This window comes from Trichoderma citrinoviride (genome assembly GCF_003025115.1).
Source record: "Trichoderma citrinoviride strain TUCIM 6016 unplaced genomic scaffold BBK36scaffold_4, whole genome shotgun sequence".
Classification (NCBI taxonomy): domain Eukaryota; kingdom Fungi; phylum Ascomycota; class Sordariomycetes; order Hypocreales; family Hypocreaceae; genus Trichoderma; species Trichoderma citrinoviride.
The window spans coordinates 330,217-349,677 of record NW_020194712.1 but is presented as its reverse complement, the minus strand read 5'-3'; the positions used below and the strand labels follow the sequence as shown (position 1 = coordinate 349,677).

General features: G+C 54.3%; 5 protein-coding genes across 5 annotated transcripts; 3 read left to right on the top strand and 2 right to left on the bottom strand.

The window, feature by feature from the left end:
• Positions 1-955: 955 nt before the first annotated feature.
• Positions 956-4,978, top strand: BBK36DRAFT_1113983 (abc transporter; the record flags this gene model as incomplete). The annotated part of the gene is made up of 1 exon (XM_024889969.1): positions 956-4,978. One exon carries the CDS (start codon positions 956-958, stop codon positions 4,976-4,978), a length of 4,023 nt encoding a protein of 1,340 aa, XP_024751202.1.
• A 1,618-nt stretch (positions 4,979-6,596) lies between these two features.
• Positions 6,597-7,593, top strand: BBK36DRAFT_1115111 (hypothetical protein; the record flags this gene model as incomplete). Its single annotated transcript, XM_024890098.1, has 2 exons — positions 6,597-7,342; positions 7,500-7,593. The coding sequence occupies 2 exons, from the start codon at positions 6,597-6,599 to the stop codon at positions 7,591-7,593; spliced, it is 840 nt and encodes a 279-aa protein (XP_024751201.1).
• Positions 7,594-8,358: 765 nt separating this feature from the next.
• Positions 8,359-9,066, bottom strand: BBK36DRAFT_1114330 (hypothetical protein; the record flags this gene model as incomplete). Its single annotated transcript, XM_024890014.1, has 1 exon — positions 8,359-9,066. The coding sequence occupies one exon, from the start codon at positions 9,064-9,066 to the stop codon at positions 8,359-8,361; it is 708 nt and encodes a 235-aa protein (XP_024751200.1).
• Positions 9,067-10,669: 1,603 nt separating this feature from the next.
• BBK36DRAFT_1139400 (hypothetical protein) lies at positions 10,670-12,609 on the top strand (the record flags this gene model as incomplete). Its single annotated transcript, XM_024893310.1, has 2 exons — positions 10,670-12,341; positions 12,410-12,609. The coding sequence occupies 2 exons, from the start codon at positions 10,670-10,672 to the stop codon at positions 12,607-12,609; spliced, it is 1,872 nt and encodes a 623-aa protein (XP_024751199.1).
• A 719-nt stretch (positions 12,610-13,328) lies between these two features.
• On the bottom strand, positions 13,329-18,706 carry BBK36DRAFT_156328 (hypothetical protein; the record flags this gene model as incomplete). Its single annotated transcript, XM_024897648.1, has 7 exons — positions 13,329-13,385; positions 13,500-13,921; positions 13,989-17,462; positions 17,516-17,755; positions 17,832-18,114; positions 18,157-18,443; positions 18,517-18,706. The coding sequence occupies 7 exons, from the start codon at positions 18,704-18,706 to the stop codon at positions 13,329-13,331; spliced, it is 4,953 nt and encodes a 1,650-aa protein (XP_024751198.1).
• Positions 18,707-19,461: the final 755 nt, after the last annotated feature.

The following is a 19,461-nucleotide window of genomic DNA, read 5'->3' as shown; positions in this document are numbered from 1 at the left end:
CTCCTATTTTCCAGCTTCTAGCGCGCAGCCGTTTCAATCTCGCCGGGCCCCAGAGAAACCACCCGCGCTAGGCTTGTCGGGCCCAGCTTGAATCCCGTAGCCCCAGCGCGATGGAGCCGCCACCAGGGGGCCTTTTTTATCTTATTTTATCATTTCATTATTTTTCGCATTTCTCCAGGGCGTTGGCCTCATGTATGTACGAGTATGCAGCTGGAATGCGTGGCATCAATCATATCGCGCGTCTTGTTGTTTGTGTCCGGTCTGTAAACACGGGGCGGTACGTGTATTTCGTATCTGGAAATGATACCTCTCCTCAGGCATCTCTTTGCACTCTGTACTCCGTAACTGTACCTTTGCACCTGGACGCCTGCGCAACGACACCCTCGTTCAAGCGTGCGACAAAGGCTAAGCCTCTTTGGGTAATATACCGTCCAGTGGAAAAGGCAGCAGGCACCGGCTTTCACTCTTCCCGGTTCTGCTTCATTACAAGGTACCGCTACGAGTACAGGCTCTCTCCTGCCCTGTGGAGCCCGTCGCATCGAAGGCTCGAAGGCCTTCCAAGTTCTTATAGTTGCTGCCTCTCGTGCTTTTCTGAATCCGAAGCTTCACTCGACAATCTTCAGGCGCCACGTCACTTCTGGCCTGTCCTTCTTTTCCTTCCAGAAGGGTCTATATATACCGCCATAGTCCCCTCCATCGCCTCTTGCTGCATTCACAGGGATCTTGATTGATTCTCTGCGCTGCTCAGTCTCATTCCGCAGTTCGACATCAACTCACTCTCGTTTTTCGGAGTGACGCGCTGGTCTCATCTCGTTGAGCCACCCCGGCAACCGACTCCGATCATCTTCGCATCCGACATCTGCACATCTCCCCCCCGGCATAACTGGCCTCGCTTCGGAAAGCCACTCCTAGTCTTCGGTTCCCCGCCCGTGGCCGGCGCGGCAATTGAGAGATCATGGCCGCCGACCCGGAAAAGTCGCCCATAGAGGCGCAATCGGCACCGACCTCGAGCCACGGTGCCTCCTCAGACGTCGATGTGACGCTCTCGTCGAGAGACGGCCAGAAGCCGGAGACGCAGGTGGATCTGAAAAAGGTCGACTCCAAGCTGCCGGCTGCGCCTGCTCCCAAGGCTGACGACCTCGACGAGCTGTACGCTCATCTGCCCGCTCACCAGGCCGAGATCCTGAAGCGCCAGGTCTACACCCCCGACATCAAGGCCGGAATCAAGGCCGTCTATCGATATGCTTCCCGAACCGATCTGGCCATCATCTTCGTGTCTGCCATTTGTGCCATTGCTTCTGGTGCCGCCATTCCCATGATGACCATCATCTTCGGTCGGCTCCAGGGCGTTTTCCAGACATACTTCTACAGCGGTGGTGAGATGTCCTACCACCAGTTCGTCAACGAAATGAGCAAGTTTGTCCTCTACTTTGTCTATCTGGCCATCGGAGACTTCGTCGTCACCTACATCACCACTGTTGGCTTCATCTACACTGGTGAGCATATCGCTGCCAAGATTCGTGAGCACTACCTGGAGAGCTGCATGCGCCAAAACATTGGCTTCTTTGACAAGATCGGCGCTGGTGAGGTCACCACCCGCATCACTGCCGATACCAACCTCATCCAGGATGGTATTTCAGAAAAGGTCTCTCTTACCCTCGCCGCTCTGGCTACTTTCTTCACGGCCTTCATCATCGGCTTCATCAACTACTGGAAACTGACCCTTATCCTGTCCTGCACCGTCTTCGCCTTGGTTCTCAATGCCAGTCTCCTTGGTCGTATCATGATTAAGAACAACAAGGCTTCTCTTGAGGCGTTTGCTATGGGCGGCAGCATGGCTGATGAAGTCCTCAGCTCCGTCCGAAACGCCATTGCTTTTGGCACTCAGGATCGCCTTGCCAAGCAGTATGACCAGCATCTTCAAAAGGCTGAGAAGTATGGCTCCCGGGTCAAGGGCGCTATGGGCGTCATGATTGCCGGTATGATGGGAATCTTGTACCTCAACTACGGCTTGGCTTTCTGGCAGGGCAGCAAGTTCCTTGTTGAGGGCATCATCCCCTTGTCCAAGGTTCTGACCATCATGATGTCCATCATGATTGGTGCCTTCCAGCTTGGAAACGTCACCCCTCACATTCAGGCCTTTACCACTGCGCTCGCCGCTGCTGCCAAAATCTTCAACACCATCGATCGAGTCTCCCCGTTGGACCCCACCGAGGATAAGGGTGAAAAGCTTAGTGACCTGCAGGGCAACATTCGCTTGGAAAACGTCGAGCACATTTACCCCTCCCGACCCGAGGTCAAGGTCATGGACGGCGTGACCCTGGATATTCCTGCCGGCAAAACCACTGCTTTAGTCGGTGCTTCTGGATCTGGAAAGAGTACCATTGTGGGCCTGGTCGAGAGATTCTATGACCCTGTTGGAGGCACCGTCTACTTGGATGGCCATGACATTAGCAAGCTCAACCTGAGATGGCTGCGTCAGCAGATGGCCCTCGTCAGCCAGGAACCTACGCTTTTCGGAACGACCATCTATCACAACATCCGCTACGGTTTGATCGGCACTGAGGACGAAAACGCTAGCGAGGAGAAGCAGCGCGAGCTTGTCATCGCCGCCGCCGTCAAGGCCAACGCTCACGACTTCATCACTGCCCTGCCCGAAGGATACGAGACAAACGTTGGTGAACGCGGTTTCCTCTTGTCTGGTGGTCAGAAGCAACGTATCGCAATTGCTCGCGCTGTCGTGTCAAACCCCAAGATCCTGCTGCTGGACGAAGCCACGTCGGCTCTCGACACCAAGTCTGAGGGCGTTGTTCAAGCTGCCTTGGAAGCTGCCTCTCAGGGTCGAACCACCATTACCATTGCCCACCGATTGTCCACCATCAAGGATGCCCACAACATCGTCGTCATGTCCAAGGGAAGCATTGTTGAGCAGGGTACCCACGATGAGCTGCTCGAGAAGAAGGGTGCCTACTACAACCTCGTCTCGGCCCAGAACATTGCTGTCAGCGCGGAAAACACCGAAGAGGATGATGAAATCGCCGAGAAGGAGGAGATGCTCATTCGCAAGCAGACCACCAACAAGGAAGAGTATGAAGCCGACCCCGACGATGACATCGCCGCCAAGCTTGACCGTACAGCTACCCAAAAGTCGGCCTCGAGTATTGCCCTCCAGAAGCGAAAGCAAGAGGAGGAACAAGAATACAGCCTGTGGACTCTTATCAAGGTCATTGCCTCTTTCAACGCCCCCGAGTGGAAGTTGATGCTTATCGGTCTCGTCTTCTCTACCATTTGCGGTGGCGGTAACCCGACTTCTGCAGTCTTCTTCGCCAAGCAGATCGTCACTCTCTCGCAACCCATCACTCCCGAGAACAGGCACCATGTCAAGTCGACTTCCGACTTTTGGAGCTCCATGTACCTGATGCTTGGTATCGTCCAGTTCCTCGCCTTCGCCTCTCAAGGTATCCTGTTTGCTATCTGCTCCGAGCGCCTCGTCCACCGTGTTCGAGACCGTGCTTTCCGCGCCATGCTGCGTCAGGATGTTGCTTTCTTCGACAAGGACGAGAACACGGCTGGTGCTCTGACCTCATTCCTCTCGACTGAGACGACTCACGTTGCTGGTCTTAGTGGCGCCACGCTAGGCACCTTGCTGATGATGAGCACCACTTTGATCACGGCCATTGTCCTGTCAATCTCCATCGGATGGAAGCTCTCGCTCGTCTGTGTCGCCACCATTCCCGTGTTGCTGGGATGCGGCTTTTTCCGCTTCTGGCTGCTTGCTCACTTCCAGCGTCGCTCCAAGGCCGCATACGCCGCGTCCGCCACATTTGCTTCCGAGGCCATTTCTGCCATCAGGACCGTCGCCGCCCTTACCCGCGAACAAGATGTCCTGAGGCAGTACCACGAGTCGCTTGCTGAGCAGCAGAGACGCAGTCTGAGGTCGGTGCTCAAGTCCAGTCTGCTGTACGCTGCTTCTCAGTCGTTCAGCTTCTTGGTCTTTGCGCTGGGCTTCTGGTACGGTGGTACCCTGATCGGAAAGGGCGAATACAACCTGTTCCAGTTCTTCCTCTGCTTCATGGCTGTCGTTTTCGGCGCCCAGTCTGCTGGTTCCATCTTCTCCTTTGCCCCTGACATGGGCAAGGCCCACCACGCTGCCAAGGAGTTGAAGGTCCTGTTCGACCGCAAACCCGCCATTGACACCTGGTCAGAGGAGGGCATGCCGGTGACTGAAGTCGAGGGAAGCATCGAATTCCGCGACGTTCACTTCCGCTACCCGACCCGCCCGGAGCAGCCAGTTCTGCGAGGCCTGAACTTGACCATCCAGCCTGGCCAGTATGTTGCCCTTGTCGGTGCATCAGGCTGCGGAAAGAGTACTACGATTGCTCTCTTGGAACGATTCTACGATCCTCTCAGCGGTGGTGTCTACATTGACGGCAAGGAAATCAGCTCGCTCAACCTGAACGACTATCGGTCCTTTATCGCTCTTGTCAGCCAGGAGCCTACACTCTATCAGGGAACCATCAAGGACAACATTCTGCTTGGATCTCAGACAAACGTCTCCGATGAGGCTGTTGAATTTGCTTGTCGCGAGGCAAACATTTACGACTTCATCATGTCTTTGCCCGAGGGCTTCAACACCATCGTCGGTAGCAAGGGTGCTCTGTTGTCTGGTGGTCAGAAGCAGCGCATTGCCATTGCCCGAGCCCTGATCCGCAACCCCAAGATTCTCCTTCTTGATGAGGCCACATCTGCTTTGGATTCCGAGTCAGAGCACGTTGTGCAAGCTGCCCTGGACAAGGCCGCCAAGGGTCGCACCACCATCGCCGTGGCCCACCGTCTCAGCACCATTCAGAAGGCCGACGTCATCTACGTCTTCAACCAGGGCCGCATCGTCGAAGCTGGTACCCACCCCGAGCTGATGAAGAAGAACGGTCGCTATGCGGAGCTGGTCAACCTCCAGAGTCTGGCCAAGCACAACTAGGGCCCCTCCTGACTTCACCCTTTCGCAACTCTTTTCATCTTTGCAATTTTTGGTTTATGCATGAGATATCCAGACAGCGATGAGCTGCCCTATCCATCTATTGGCGTTGTTTCGGCGATATCATAGAACAGAAAGGAGAGCGATGTGCTTAGAAATGCATGCCTCTCACCCAGGGAGAGGACGGGTCCATAATGTCTTTGTTTCTATAAAAGTTGTATCTAATCTCGTTGGTCCGCTTGGCCACATCTCTTCTCCTTCACGTCACTCTTGTCGTTTGGAACATTAGAGGCATTTTTTTCTTGTTTATTTCTTTTTCTTTTTCTTGAGGAGTCACGCAGTGTTACGGTGGAAGAGCGCATGAGAATGAATGACCGAGACCAAGGGGGTCAGACACACAGATACGTACGACGTGATCGGTGCTTGTGGCATGAAATGAATAAAAGGACGATTTGAGACTCATTGAATATGCGTGCTTTGATGCTGTGATTGTTTTGGATTGCGCGGTGTGACTCGAGTTCGGTAAGCTTGGGAACTTTACTATCATACCTGGTAGGCGGTGATGAAATCGTCTGGCGAGGTTTTACTTGTGCCGAGGGCGCTGGTTGATGTGTCTCTTTACCCCTCAGGAACGGGTGTAACAATTAGGGGAGGATACAGAGGTAGATCTAACGATGGGAACCGTTGTGAGATGAGTACGGGTGTTAGTGATCCCCAAGGTATGTACTAGATAGTATCTAACGTAGATTCAGGCTGGTGACTACTGTTGAGATTCTACTCTTGGATGAAGTCCGTTGTTGGAAAGTTGGAAGAAAAGCGAAACGTTTCTCGAAGCCCTTTGCGAGATGGTCTTGATTTCCTCCCCCTTGAAAAGCTACAGTGGTTTTGAGAAAGGAGCGCAGGAATGGTACTCATTGGGTATATGGGAGTTGAAATGGACGGATGCGAGCGAACTTTCTTTGTTTCACATACGGGGAATATAAGATGAGAGCTTCAAGAGGATGTTTTCTATAGTGCTTGTAATATGGAACAAAGGAAGACTTCCTTCATGCAAGGAAGATGAAGAAGCTACATAGAAGCAAAACCAACAAAGAAAGAAGAGCGGGTGCGTAGCAAATCCCCGGCAGATGGGATCAAGGAGACATATGTAGCTAGATGGATTGTAAAGAGACGGAAGAGATGCAAGTTACTTATAGCATCATCCCATATGTAACTCAATCAATTGCAGTAAGGACATGAAACTCGTTTTTTTGAAAACGATGAGCGAAGTTTCTTTGTTTGCCTTGATTAAATTGTCCTTTATGAGGAAGGGCTTATTTCAAGTCGTTTCATCGGGTCAATGCACCGCGGTCTGTTTGCTCGATTCATTCAGGGCGATGAGATAGAGATTCGCTCAGGCCAACATAAGTTGGATGGGGCTTCGTATGCAAATGTCACAACGACGGATGAGAAACGATAACATGAAAAAGTGCTCTTCAGCTCCTACCGATGCTATCACTATATACAAGGTACATCCCATAGGCATCCGTGCAGGAAGGCGAACCGTATCCCAATTCCTCCTCCTCAACCTCCTCCTCTCACCCCCATCACTGCTCAAGAATCCAAGGCGAGGCATCAGAAAATGTCCACTCTCTTCCCCCGAAACATGCAGCTCATCAAAAAGTCCCGCCGCATGCTCTCCGGCATCTTCCACGCCCGCCCAGACTCGTCCGACCGCACAGCACCCAAGAAATCCCGCTCATCAAAGACTCCTCTCTCGTCGTCGCGCAGCAGCAGGAGGAGGAAATTCAAGCGCAGGACCTCCTCCTCATCGTCGTCTTCGCCGTCCGTGGCGGCGCGGAGAAGAACTATGGATATGCTGATCTGTAGGGGGGAGATGGAGAAGAAGAAGATGAAGAGGAAGCGGGAGGATCGCGATGATGATGATGATGATGATTGGGAATTTGTTCAGTGCAAGAAGAGGCTCGTTGTAAAAAGTGTTGCGCGGGTTTTTGCGAAAGAGGGCATCGAGCGAGAACAAGTTCCATGCGATGGCATGCCTCATCCGCTGCCTTTTCACAGCGAGGCTTCAGATGTAGAGCTTGGCGAGCTGCCGGATGACTACGAAGAGCTCCTGGAAAAAGTCCACAGCAATCTCGAGAATCTCGCCATCACTGACACGGACGACTCGTTCCCGACCAGCATAACCAGCACCCATCAAACATCTCCCGAGCCTCGCACTGCCGTTCTCGACTGGGCCTGGCTCGAAGGCGTCCACGACTGGGAAAACAGATACCGCGCTCGGAGATGCCACTCCGAGTCCTCCACTAGGATCCTCTCTTACGCCAACGCCGTGACGGGCGAACTGCCCGATGGTAGCGGCCGCAGGTCTGCGCCTCCAAACCTGGATACGGCGTGGGGTCTGCGGAGTGACTTGGATCGCCGGGCTTCTCTCGGCAGTGTTTCCGCTCTCTCGGAGGATGGGACGCTGGATGGGATGCTTGATGAATCGGCGCTGGAACTGGTCTTGTTTGCGGAATCGGAGGCCGGGGGTCATGGGAAGCTGGGAAGAGAGGAGGACGTGGGTGTACATGTGGTGGGAGAAGACGAAGAAAAAGAGGAAACACAAGTGGGAATAGAAATGGAAGATGCAGAGGTGGAAGCAACACTGGAAGAGATCAACGTTGCAGCAGCAGTGGCGGCTGCTGCCGAAGCTCTTCTCCAGGTCACGACATGGCAAGGAGCTGAAGCGACGGCGATACAACTAGGCCAGACGACACCGGAAGAATCGCAAGTCGTAGACGGATCAGAAGGCGGAAGAGCACCAGAATCGGAACCATCATCAGAGCCAGTATTGGAGCAAGAACGGGAGCCTTGGTCAGCACAGACGGGACCAGCTTCGCCACCAGTAGAATCCATCTCCGAGTTGACTTTCAGAACAAAGTATGACTCGCTGGTGAATTGGTGCCTCGACACCACCGAAGTCGACTTGGAGCCACGCGTCTGCCAGCGACAGGTCACTGCGGAGGACGTGGCGAGCCGGATCAGGGCGGTCAAGGAGAAGATGATGGAGAGCTTGCTGGACATTGAGCAACGGCTTCGGCCTCACTGTTCTGGAGCACGAGCACGATTTTGAGGCTGCTCTGGGCAGAGTGATAACGAAGGGGGGATGAGGTGGACGGAGGATGAGGCGTGATATTGTGCCTGACTGAGATGCTTTTCTGTATATTCGCAAGATCAATTCACTAACTTTCCTGTTGATCCAAGTCACCATCGTGCTGTCATGATGCATCTTCTCCTTGAGGATGTTGATCAGAGATCAAAGACACACTTACTGGCTGCCTCGCTTTCTAGTGTCGCTAATCTGCTGAGCTGGCACCAACCGCCAGATACATGTGGCACGCTTATCTTTCAGTACCTGAATGGTCTGATTTCTCCTCTTCTTCGACAATCATATCCATCACACGGATAGAAGACGAGGTATGTCGGTCTTCCTGGTGGTCCCTCAACGCCATCGCAAGATCAAGCAGATTCTGCTGAGAAAGCATGCCCTTCTTGTCAATGACAAAGTGCTTCCAGCCTAAATACGCGTTCTCGTTATACGACCTCATGCCCTCAAGGATGGACATTGCGGCGATGACCATGGCGCTGCTCGGCCAGCAGTCACTGATGCGAGCCCACAGATTCAGGGCCTCCTTGCTATAGGCTTCCATGGACGGAAAATCCTTGCGCTTGATGCGCATGAGCTTTGCCAGGTCATTGTGGGCCGCTTCGGTGGCCTCTCGTGGGCTGACCGTGGAATGCAGCCACATCATCAGATCGGCGGCAGAGGTGTTGTCCTGCAGCCCGCGCTCCAGCAGCACCGGCAAGAGGTTTGGTGCAATCGAGCCCAAGATGAGGACGCGGGCACATGACTCGGCAGTTGCATGAGCCTCTTTCGCTCGAGGTATCAACGAGCTCTTCCGCGCAGACCCGTCGAGGTGGGAGGCGAGTCCCAGAGCGCGGGCATTGGCCATGATGAGGAGCCGCCAGGAGTCATAGTTGACATAGCCGCGCAGCTTCTCTATATGCTGCAGGGCCTGCAACGTAGTTAGGCAGAGAGTGGCTGACATTCCGTACTCACCAGAAAAGCAACAAAAAGGGGTCGATGGCGTTGTTGGCTGTTGGCCGGTAAGCAGAGCCGGGCATGTGTACAAAGGGCGTCTTTGATACCCCCATCGAGACCATTTATATCAGGGCGTCTTTGTCGTTGACAGGCCATCACCACTGATCAACGCAGGAAGAACGTGGCCCATCACTCTCTGTGGAGGGCGAAAAAGGCGGACTTGGAAGGGATGGAGTGGCAGGACCGTCAGTTCTGAGACTTGAGGCTCTTGGAGACACCCACAGCACAGTAGCCACTGAGAACAGCCACGGGGCCGTGGCTGCATGCTGTGACAAAGCAGCCGCAGTAGGACGGCAAGCAGGCGAATCAGAGAGGCAGCGGTTGTGTATGGCCAGTCTCACGGAGGCTGCCTTCGGGCGCGCTTGTGCGAAGTAATGGGACTAACATGTCACAATACCAGTCGCCGAGGTGGTGGCGCCGGTGGGCAGATGTCCAATGCCCTTTGATGATATACGACGGGCGGTGAATCGGTGCAAACGGCGTCAAGGTGAAGGTGAAGGTGAAGACGGGCTAAAGAGCGGTGGCGAGGCAAGGAAGAGCATTTGAGAGTTGGAGGGTCAAGAGTGTGGGTTTGGAGGTGCAAAAGACGTGAAGTCGAAGTATACGGAGTTGATGCTGATGGCCCAGCTTGGCAGGCGGTGGAACTGAACGACGCTGGACATGGCACCTGCCCGTGCCAGAAATGGCTGGATCTCTGTTACCAAAAAAGAATTGCTTCTGCTTCAGAATAATACCTAATACCTACCTACCTTACGGTGACCAACGCCTCTGCTCACATATAATCTCCCTTATAGGACCGTCGTGTCTGCATCGCATTTCCATCTGACTCCCCCTCATCGGTCTTACCATCATATCAGTCCATCGACTGCAGTCATTGTACCTCGTTTCCATGTCTCCGGCAGAAAAAGACGCCAATCGAGGGCAGCAATACGAGCAGCAAAACCAGACGCGCGCTGAGACATGCAGCTTGCTTGCTTGCTTGCTGCCCGCCACAGCACATACATACATACATACATACACGCCTAGGTAGTAGTAATATATTCTCCCGTTCCCTGATTTCATGTTCATTTCCACTAGCTCGGCGGTCCGCGCTCTGACTCGGTGCGGCGGCTGCAACCGCCATGGTCGGCGAACCCGCGGTCGATATTACGACTGTATTACCACACCTTGAGCCTGGGATTTGCCCTCTGTTTCCGCCTTTTTGCCCTGTTCTTCTGCGCCGTCTCCTTCATTTTTCTTGATTCAACTCCTGTCTCTGATGAGCCCGGCGGTCCATGATTGTAGACCGTGCTGGCCTCGTGTTTCCCATTCTCTCGCAGCCGGCCATCCGTTCACATAGCAGATCATGACATGTCACGATGCAGCGACGATGAGGCCCTATGAACGTCTGGAGACTCGCTTATAATCAGCATCCGGATCCCACCAGCTGTCTGTCAGGCCCGTTTCGCCGCTGGGCCTGAGCGTTTCTGGGGGTTTTCTTTCTCCTCTCCTGTCTTCTCCCTTTTTCCATTCCTTCTTCATCCGTGTCTCTCGTCTGGCGATCTCGTTCAATGGCTTCGCGGTCTGGATCCGGCTCTGGCTTTGCTGTCGGCCTCGAAAGGACGCAGCAGTACGCTGCTTGGAATCTTCCGTCGCCGACCTCGGCGGCATCACGACAAGAGGCATCTCGACCATCGGCGCCTTCGTCCTCGTCACCACTTCCGTTGCTGCTGTCGTTGCCGCCGCCGCCGTCCTTCCGCCGCTCAACACCGCCGCCTGCGCTGTCTGCTTCGTCGTTGTTCGCAGCGTCCGTGTCGGCGGCGTCTGCTCAGAACCCAGCGCCCGGCCTCACCACGCCGCAACAACAGCAGCACCAGCACCAGCACCAGCACCAGCAATACGCTCCTCACTCTTCGACATTCCAATCTTCTCCTCGACCGTCCGCATCTGCTCCTCCCTCCGCCAGTTCTGCCGCGTCCGCCTCTTCTGCGGCTGTCGCTGCCTCATCGCCCTTATTAATCCCATCTCCCGCCACCGCCCGCCCGATTCTGCCGCCGCTGCTCCAGATTTCGCCACTTAGCCAGTATCCCACTCCGCGACAGCAGCGCCACTCAGTTTTCCCTCCTTCAACACCGGCTGCAGCCTCGGCTCCAGCCTCAGCCTCAGCCTCTCCCTCGCATCCCGGCTCCGACAGCATCACCGGCGCCAGTCAATTCGGCCTCTCCACGCTGCAGCCCGATCCCTTCTTGCCGCTCAACTCGCCCTTCGACCGCCCTCAGACCGTCTTCGGGCCGCAGACGACCAACTCGTGGTCCACCTACGCCAGCCAGCTCAGCCAGTCCGACGGATGGCCGCAGGATGACGCTGCCGCCAGCAACACCCTTTTCTCTGCCCGATCCCGTGCTCTCAACGCCCTGGACCGTCTCCTGAGCGAGACCTCGTATGCGCCAGTCACTTCACAGCAGCCGCCGCTCCAGTCACCGTCGCAGCTGCCACAGTCCCCGTTCAGTCGCTTCCTTGCATCGTCTCCAGCCTTAGCCTCAGCCTCGAGCTCGACAAGCGCGTTTCTCACAGCGCTCTCGCCCTTGACTGCCGCTGCTACACCCGCGACTGCGGCGCCTTCAGCACACCTGCAGCCTCAAAACAACGCCACGAGACCCAGTCGGATTAGCTCTGCTGCTAATACAGCCTTGTCCCCAACCGTGCCGCCAATCTCGGAACAAGATTTCTCTCCGCTCAACAATTTTGGCGACTTCCCTTTTCACAGCGACAACAGTGATCTTGACCAAATCTTCTACGACCTCGACGGCTTCGCAGGCTTCCAACTGCCCTTTTCCAACACTCCCGGCGTTTCTGTTCCATCCACGTTTGACACCATGCCAGCGACGTCTGGACGGCTGCGCGGCCGAGTTCCTCCGGAAACTCATGGCTCGTCGGCTGCTGCACAACCCTCACGCAAACGGCGGAGGATCTCGCCTTCCGCAGCACCACCCACGTCCGCGCAACCACAGAGCACTCTGATAGAAGACGACGACGATGTCGACAGCTTGTTCGGCTCCAGCCCTTCGAGGCCTGCCTCGGCCAATTCCAAAGTCGAAGAGTACACTACGATAGATTTGACGGAAGCCACCGACGTCCCCGAGGAGCTCAAGAAGCCCGAGGTGGACAAGAGAGTCAAGCTGTCTGCGTTCCAATGCGTTATATGTATGGACGACGTGACGGGACTGACTCTCACACATTGTGGTAAGTCCTCCCTCTTCCTCGTGCCCTTTTCCTTCAAACGACGACAAGATTGCTCACATCACGCCCAGGTCATCTCTTTTGTGCCCAATGCCTCCACTCCTCGCTGAGCATGGAAACCACCAGAGGCAAATGCCCCATGTGCAGAACCAAGATTGACATGAAGCCGCGCGCGACATACACCACAAAGACGAAGGGCTATTGGCCGCTGGAGCTCAAGCTGATGACGAGAACGCGGCAAGGCAAGCGGAAAGCCCAAGATATCGACTGAACCTTGGCCTCGTCTTCACCTCTTATGGCGGCGCCATTACGACTTTTTCTTTTTCCTCCTCTTCCCTACATCCATCAGCAAAGGGAATGAGACTTTTATCTATCCACACACACATCGTGATTCTCTTTTGTTGTTGGCATTATCGCTAGGACGGCAATTACGACCACAGACGTCAGCGGAGTATACCTTGGAGTTTGGGGGGCTGTTTCTTCATACCATTTTTGTTCCCCGGGCTTGACGGAGGAGCCACTATTAGACTTCATTTCGCCATCCACAATGGCATGGACATGACGCGCTCAGGCTTGCATATTGCCTTCGACGTATATAGCGTTACCATAACCACATACGAATAGAAAAGAAGAAAGGAAGCCCAAAAAAAGTGGAAATTTCAATTTAACATAGGTTCTGCTCGATCTGGTGATTGTTTACTTTTTTAGATGTGAAACTCCATGAAACTGATACATCGTAGATTCACATTCAGTGCCTTCATTCCTTGTTGATTCATTCTTTCCGTCTTTGTTTACTCTCTTTCATTCGTTCATCTAAAAGAGCAAGTTGACTTTAAACCGCAGATCAAAAGCACCTTTTACCATTACTATGCCTTTACATAAGGTATTCTAAAGTGTCAAAAACGAAGCATTAACCTGGGAAGGAAAAAAGAAGAAATCAAACAAGAACAACCCTCTCTTTGTGCCCTATCCCCCCCTCTCTCTTACGCTTCAATGAAAAAGCGGCTGGTCATGCTGTCTAGGCTCAGGCAAAATGTCATTTTCAAACTGCGAGGAAGAAAGACAAAAAGGTTAGAAATGTTTCATGTGATGAGGCGTAGTGAGAAAGTGTGAAATAGGGAGTCACGAAGAAGGAGGGAGTGGGGTTCAATGAGAACTTACATCCAGGAAGCTCGTGGCAGCAATGACAACCACCAGCGCATCGGCAAGTTCTTCGATGCGCTCCTCCAGGCGCCGGTCCTCGTTCCCTGCGCCAATGCCGGCGCTGCGCTTCAGGGCGTGGCTCACGAGCATGCGGTGGTCCGTCAGGAACTTGCGCCCCTGGGCCACGTTGTTGTTGCCGCGGCTCAGGATGGCCGCGCCGATGATGCGCACGACGCGGGCAAGCAGGTCGTAATGCTGCTCCAGGGCCCGAGGGTTTGCCGGGTTGGTTTGCAGCTCGGGGTCGGCGGCGAAGAGGCCAGAGTGTTCCAGGGTGCGGAACAGGTTGGCGTGGAGGATGTACTTGGCTCCGATGCGGGACTGGGCCAGCTGGAGGATGATGGCGAGGCGGGCGTTTTGGAAGTTTTGCTGGTCAGTGTTGTCTAAAACATTGCTGTTAGCACCAGAGTATAGAGAAGGTATATAAGAGGGCAAAGGGGGATCACGCACTGGATGCAAAGACATCGTGCCATTCCTTCATGATGTTTCGTAAAGAGTCAATGAGAATACCGATAAAGTTCAGCTTGTTAAGCGTCTCGACGATGTAGTTTTCTCGCTCTTGGCTGTCCATGTGGACGAGCGCGCCCAGGAAGATGAGGGCTGCTGTCTGACACGCCGGCTCTCCGCAGTAGGCATCATCGCAAACAACGTTGAGCAGTCGCTCTCCGTATACCTGAACCGTCTTGAACGTCTTCGGGCGGCTAGCCGTCAGTGGTCCTTGATCTTCGGACATGCCTGTCAGATACCGGTAGCAGATTTCGTAATAGACAGATCTCAGCGCGGGAGAGCCTGCCCACTTGCCAATGGCCTGGAGACATATTTGGAAGAGCTGGTACAGCTTGTCGCTCACCAGGTTGCCGATGGCGCTGCTGCTCTTGTCTTCGGTGGAAAGGGGCGATAAGTCAAGCTTGAAGAGCAAGACCCTAGCCAGCTTGGCCATCTCTAAAGCCTCATCTGGACGATCTGAGGCGAACATTTCTAGACTTGGCAAGATGGCTTGCAGCGCTTGAAGGAAGAAAGACGTTTGCGCCGCGCCTTTATAGTCGCAAGATTCAACCATGACGAGCAACACCTTGATCCATGAGCGCAGAACTCGGAGACACTGTGAAGAGATCTGTCTTTGTCTGTCACAGGAAACGAGATACTCCAGGATCATCGCCTCTTCCCTTTCGATAAGTGCCAAGTCATTCACCGGGATGACTGCGTTTTGCTGCGCTTCCCCTCTCTTCAACAGGAGAATCTCCCTCACGCGCTCCAGATTGTACACTTGGTTGGCATCATCGTCCTTCTCTAGGCAGGCAGAGAGATCCAGGTCCTTGTAGAACTGAATCGATGGCGGCGGAATCTGCCAAAACCCGTCCGGCAGAAGGAAGTCGAACAGGTCAAAGACGGTCGGCGTTTGAATCGTCTCATTGCCCTCTATGACAATTTGGCCGTTCAGAGCATCGAAAATGCGTCGCTTCACGCCAGGCATACGCCCCTGAGCGATCTTGCAGAGCTCCATGGCGATGTACTCCAAGGTCATACTCCGAAGCGTCAGGAATTCAATCAGCGTTACGGCTCCATCGGTCATTGGGAACTGTGCGTTTCCGACGTTTTGGCCTTCCCAAGAGAGGTCGGGATGGATAATTGTCTCGCGGGTGAGAAGGTGGAAAAGAAGCTCGTTCTCGCGAAGCTCTCGAACGACGATTGCTGACGACAGCGGCGAGCTCCAAAGGATATTTAATATGCGCATCACGCGGGACTTGATGCCAATCAGCCACTGTCTCATGCCAACAGCATCGTTGGAGGGAGACTCTAGCAGGAGACCCAAGATGGTGTGGAATAATGACGTGCGGGAGGCAAACGCGCCGTTGACTTCGACTGAAAGCGAATCCAGCCCGCACTTGAATCCCAGCAGCAGGTGCGCAATGGTAGGCTCCTTTGGCGTCGTCCGGAGACATTGATATAAGAAGTCCAAGATGTAAATCTTCGTAGTGTAGAGGGGGGAGTCTGCTCCATTTGCAGCTTCAAGAGGCGTCATTACCTCAGCGATGAATGCTCTTGATATGCCTTCGTGCTCTCCATTCGCTTCCATAGCAACGATTGCCTTGTTTCGATGGGCATGACGATTTGTGCCAGACCAGGCAGCCGTGATCTTGGATGACGACGCCATCTTCTCCAGCAATTTGAGGCAGGCCAAAGTCAAGTCAGGGTGACCTATGCCGCAGTATTTTCCCAGGTCCACCACCAGGTTCAGTCTCGTCACCAGCCCATCCTGAAACGAGGCATAGGCAGCATTGGCGACCGGGTGTCTACGCGGGCCAGACTGGCTCTTGATGAGCGGACGCACGAGATCGAGATAGGTCGTTTCCAGATCAAGGACTTTTGATATGACCTCTACCGCCCGCAGCACGCCCAAGATGAGTGGTGAGTCGGGAGTCGCGTTGCCAATGTCGACAGACTTCTGGTGAATGGTGTTGAAGAGGGCCGACATCACTCTGTCGTTGAACATCCACTCCATCACGCGCGCAAAAGGATGCATCCGAACATATGTCGCCAAGTCGGTCGTTGAGACTAAGGAATCAATGGCAATGTTCGTCTCGTTCGCCAAAACTAGTAGATCTTCGTTAAACGTGGTGAGGCAAGCAAGGATAAACTCCAAGCAACTAAGTCTGAGGACTCTTATTTGATGGACGTCTTGCAACTCCTGAATCTTTGATGAGAAGACAAGGCCAATGACAAAGTCGACGTAAACTTCGATGCCAGGCGCTCGAGAGCTGGCACCGAGATTCTCCGGGAACGGCAGACCGTCGTTCAGAGGACTAGAATCGCTTGCTGGGGTGACCAGCTCAAGCAAGAGCTTGATGAAGGACTCGGGGTCTTCGAAGCCGTTGCTCATCTCGTCGAAGATGCGATCCATTGATACTAGAGGTGCCGGCTGTGGCGGTCGTATCGTGCCCGTGGCGGTACCAACGTAACCGCCGGAAATCCAGTTCTCCAAACACCTCCACATTGCGTGGTTCTCCTGGAGGCTCTTGCGGCTTATGAGGGCTCTCAATGCCAGAAAGACGCAACCGCGCAGCTGAGAAGGAATGGGGCTGCTCGCCAACTCGTACAGCATATCGACCAGATTGTAACCAGAGTTTAGCAGCAGGAAATGTCTGGTAGTCTCGCTCTCGCTCGCTAATTTGGTGATGAGGCGCAAGTAGCACTCCAGCATCATGGACGACTCGGGTTCCGTTTCTATGACATCGGCGGAGAGCTTGCCGCCGCGGAATCTGAGTGACTGGGTTTGAATGGGCTTCTGCCTGATCTTGTCCGAGAAAAAGTCAAGCTCCTTGAATATCTGATTCCACGTCAGAGATTGAGTCCTTCTCATCTTGCCGGATGAGTGATGGCCTTCGTCCAGGAGGAACTCGTGCGCGGCCGTGGCGCATTCGTCGTTTACTGAAATAGCTTGGAGCATCTCGCAGAAAGCCGCAACCAAGGGTGTCGAAGCTCTCCGAGAGGCCCAGTGCATGAATCCAGCAAGGTTGCTGTCCGGGTCTTGCCAGAAGTTTGCAGCGGCATCTGGTCGGCCCTCATAGGCATAAGCGATGATTAACAGAAATCTCTCCAGATCCAGGTCTTGTTCGTGCGTCTGGCTCAGTTGGCGCTGCTCGTCTTCTTCCACTCGAAGCTTTCGCAGCACATCAGGCAGATTGGTAATGAAGGCGTCAACGAAGACTTCCAACTGCGACATCAAGCACAGCTGGAAGAAGCTGGAAAACTGGGTTCGCTCGGAGACCAGGGGTGATGATTTTCGTTGTAGCCACTTGCGCATGCCGGCGCGAACGGAGTCATGCCAGTCTGGAGAGCGGACATCACCAGCCACCGAGAGCATGAAGTCGAATGCGCCATCTTTCAGGGAGTCTATAAATTGCTTCGACCTCTGGCGATCCTCTGGGGACCTGTTAGCTCAGTCCAAACGCAAAGCCAGCAATCAAAGCCCATACCTCGGTCAAGGTCGGTGCCTGGTGGGATCGCAGACTCGGGAGGATCATCCAGATACCATCCACTGTGCTCTGCAAGCCACCACGCCCGAACGGTCGCGTGTAAGAATGGTAGCGGCCAGGTCGAATCGTCCGCGGGAGGGAAGATCTTGCTGTTAAGCTCTCTGCCCTGCCTCAAATCGTAGCCGCCTTCAGACGACGCAAAGACCGACATGTAGGCGCCGATGGCTGGAACGAGGTGGACTGTTATTGGGGGTAGGGCCATGTTAGCTCAACCAATCTATGGCTCATCGGCGAAGCAGCAGCAGCTTGCACTGACCTAGTAGTGTATCGTATTTATCCCATTTCTTCAGGACGGAGATGAATTCTAGAAAGTCTTCCGTTTCGACTTGCCCCTTGTCCACACACTCGCACAGGATGACACCCAGAGCTTCGTGCTGCTGAATCAGGCTCACGCGCGAGAACTCGACGGTTTCCAGCTCCTCTGGAAGCTCATCTGTGGGCACAGTCCCCAGAGTCTGAGCCGCCGTCAGTTTCTCTCCCAGCCTCTGTAGCCATGTCTTGATTTCCGCCATCGCGTGTAGACATCGGGGCGCAAGTCGCTTCGAATCGCCGGGAGTCTTTCGAAGCAGGCGGGTGTCAACGTAGGATTTGATCGTCTCCAACGCGCTCGGTTCCTCTCCGTCGTAGTCCATGTTGTTCAGCTCCAGAAAGAGCCTAAACGAGTCGAGAACGTATTTCCGCTGCTGGTGGAAGCGGATGACGGCGCACTCGAGAAGCGATCGGCCCATGACGGAGACGTCGTCTTGGGAGTCGAGGAGATATCGGACGGCCTCCAGCTCGTCGAGGTCGATCTCGTCGGATAGCGCGAACACATCCTGCTGGAACTTGTCGTTGAGCGAATACTGGCTGCCGTCAACGGAGACCTTGCCTAAGAAGCTGTGAGCTGTTGTCGTTCCCTTCGCGGTCCACCAGGTTCCCAGTGCATAGTCGGTGCTTCATACCGGTCTTGACCGTGGCGCGGCTCTTGTCGCTCTTCTTGGGGCGCTCCCATAGCGCCGCCAACTCCTTCTCAAAGATTTCGAATAGCAGGTCGTTGCTCAGGTTGTCGGAGCTGCTTCCCGCACCGCTGCTCAGCGTCAACAGCTCGCGGTGAAGGGCCTGGAGGGCGTCTAGTGTTGTGATCTCGGCCATCTTGGCGGTTGGCAGCTATTGCATGTTGGAATTGAAGGCTGTCGCGATAATACACCCGCCCACGGATCGCCAGACGCGCAAATCGGTGCCAGCCGTAAGAAAGCGACGTGTTGGTGGACGGACTGGAGCTTCTCGATATTTTGGCGATTCTGCCAGCCTCGTCCGGGATGTGCTTCGGGAAGGCGGTGAGTGATATTGCCGGTGCCGTCCACCACTGGCAGTTCGCGGCGCAGCTCAGCTCAGCTTGAAACGCAGTTTCTAGGCAACGGCCCTGGGGAAAACAACCTTTGAACTGGGAGCCTGGAGCAGAAAACAGTGAATGCCTGTCATCGTCATCGTCGTTTGAGCACCGCAGGTTTGCGTGTTTGATCCCGTTTGGGGCGCCATTCTTTTGTTTCTTCTTGCCCTTTGGTCTGTTGTACTGGCTTATCCGTCTTAGACGCCCTGACTCGTCTGACCAAATACCTTCCTTGCCTTAGGTACTATACATATACCTACCTACTTAGCAGCGTACGGGATTGACACATGAAGCACCATCGCGACGACGCGCCTGCTTCATGACCAAAAGACGCCTGTTATTCACCCCAATGAGCATCACATAGACGGCAAAGTCACATGTTTCTTCAGAAGCAACAGAAGAATGGCTTCTGACGGCTCAAGCGTCATGCTCTTAGCGAGTGCGTCTGTCGCCTCATGTTCTCTTATAGCGGTTCTGCTACTAACCAACCACGACTCCAGGCCGGGTGAGGTCAGGC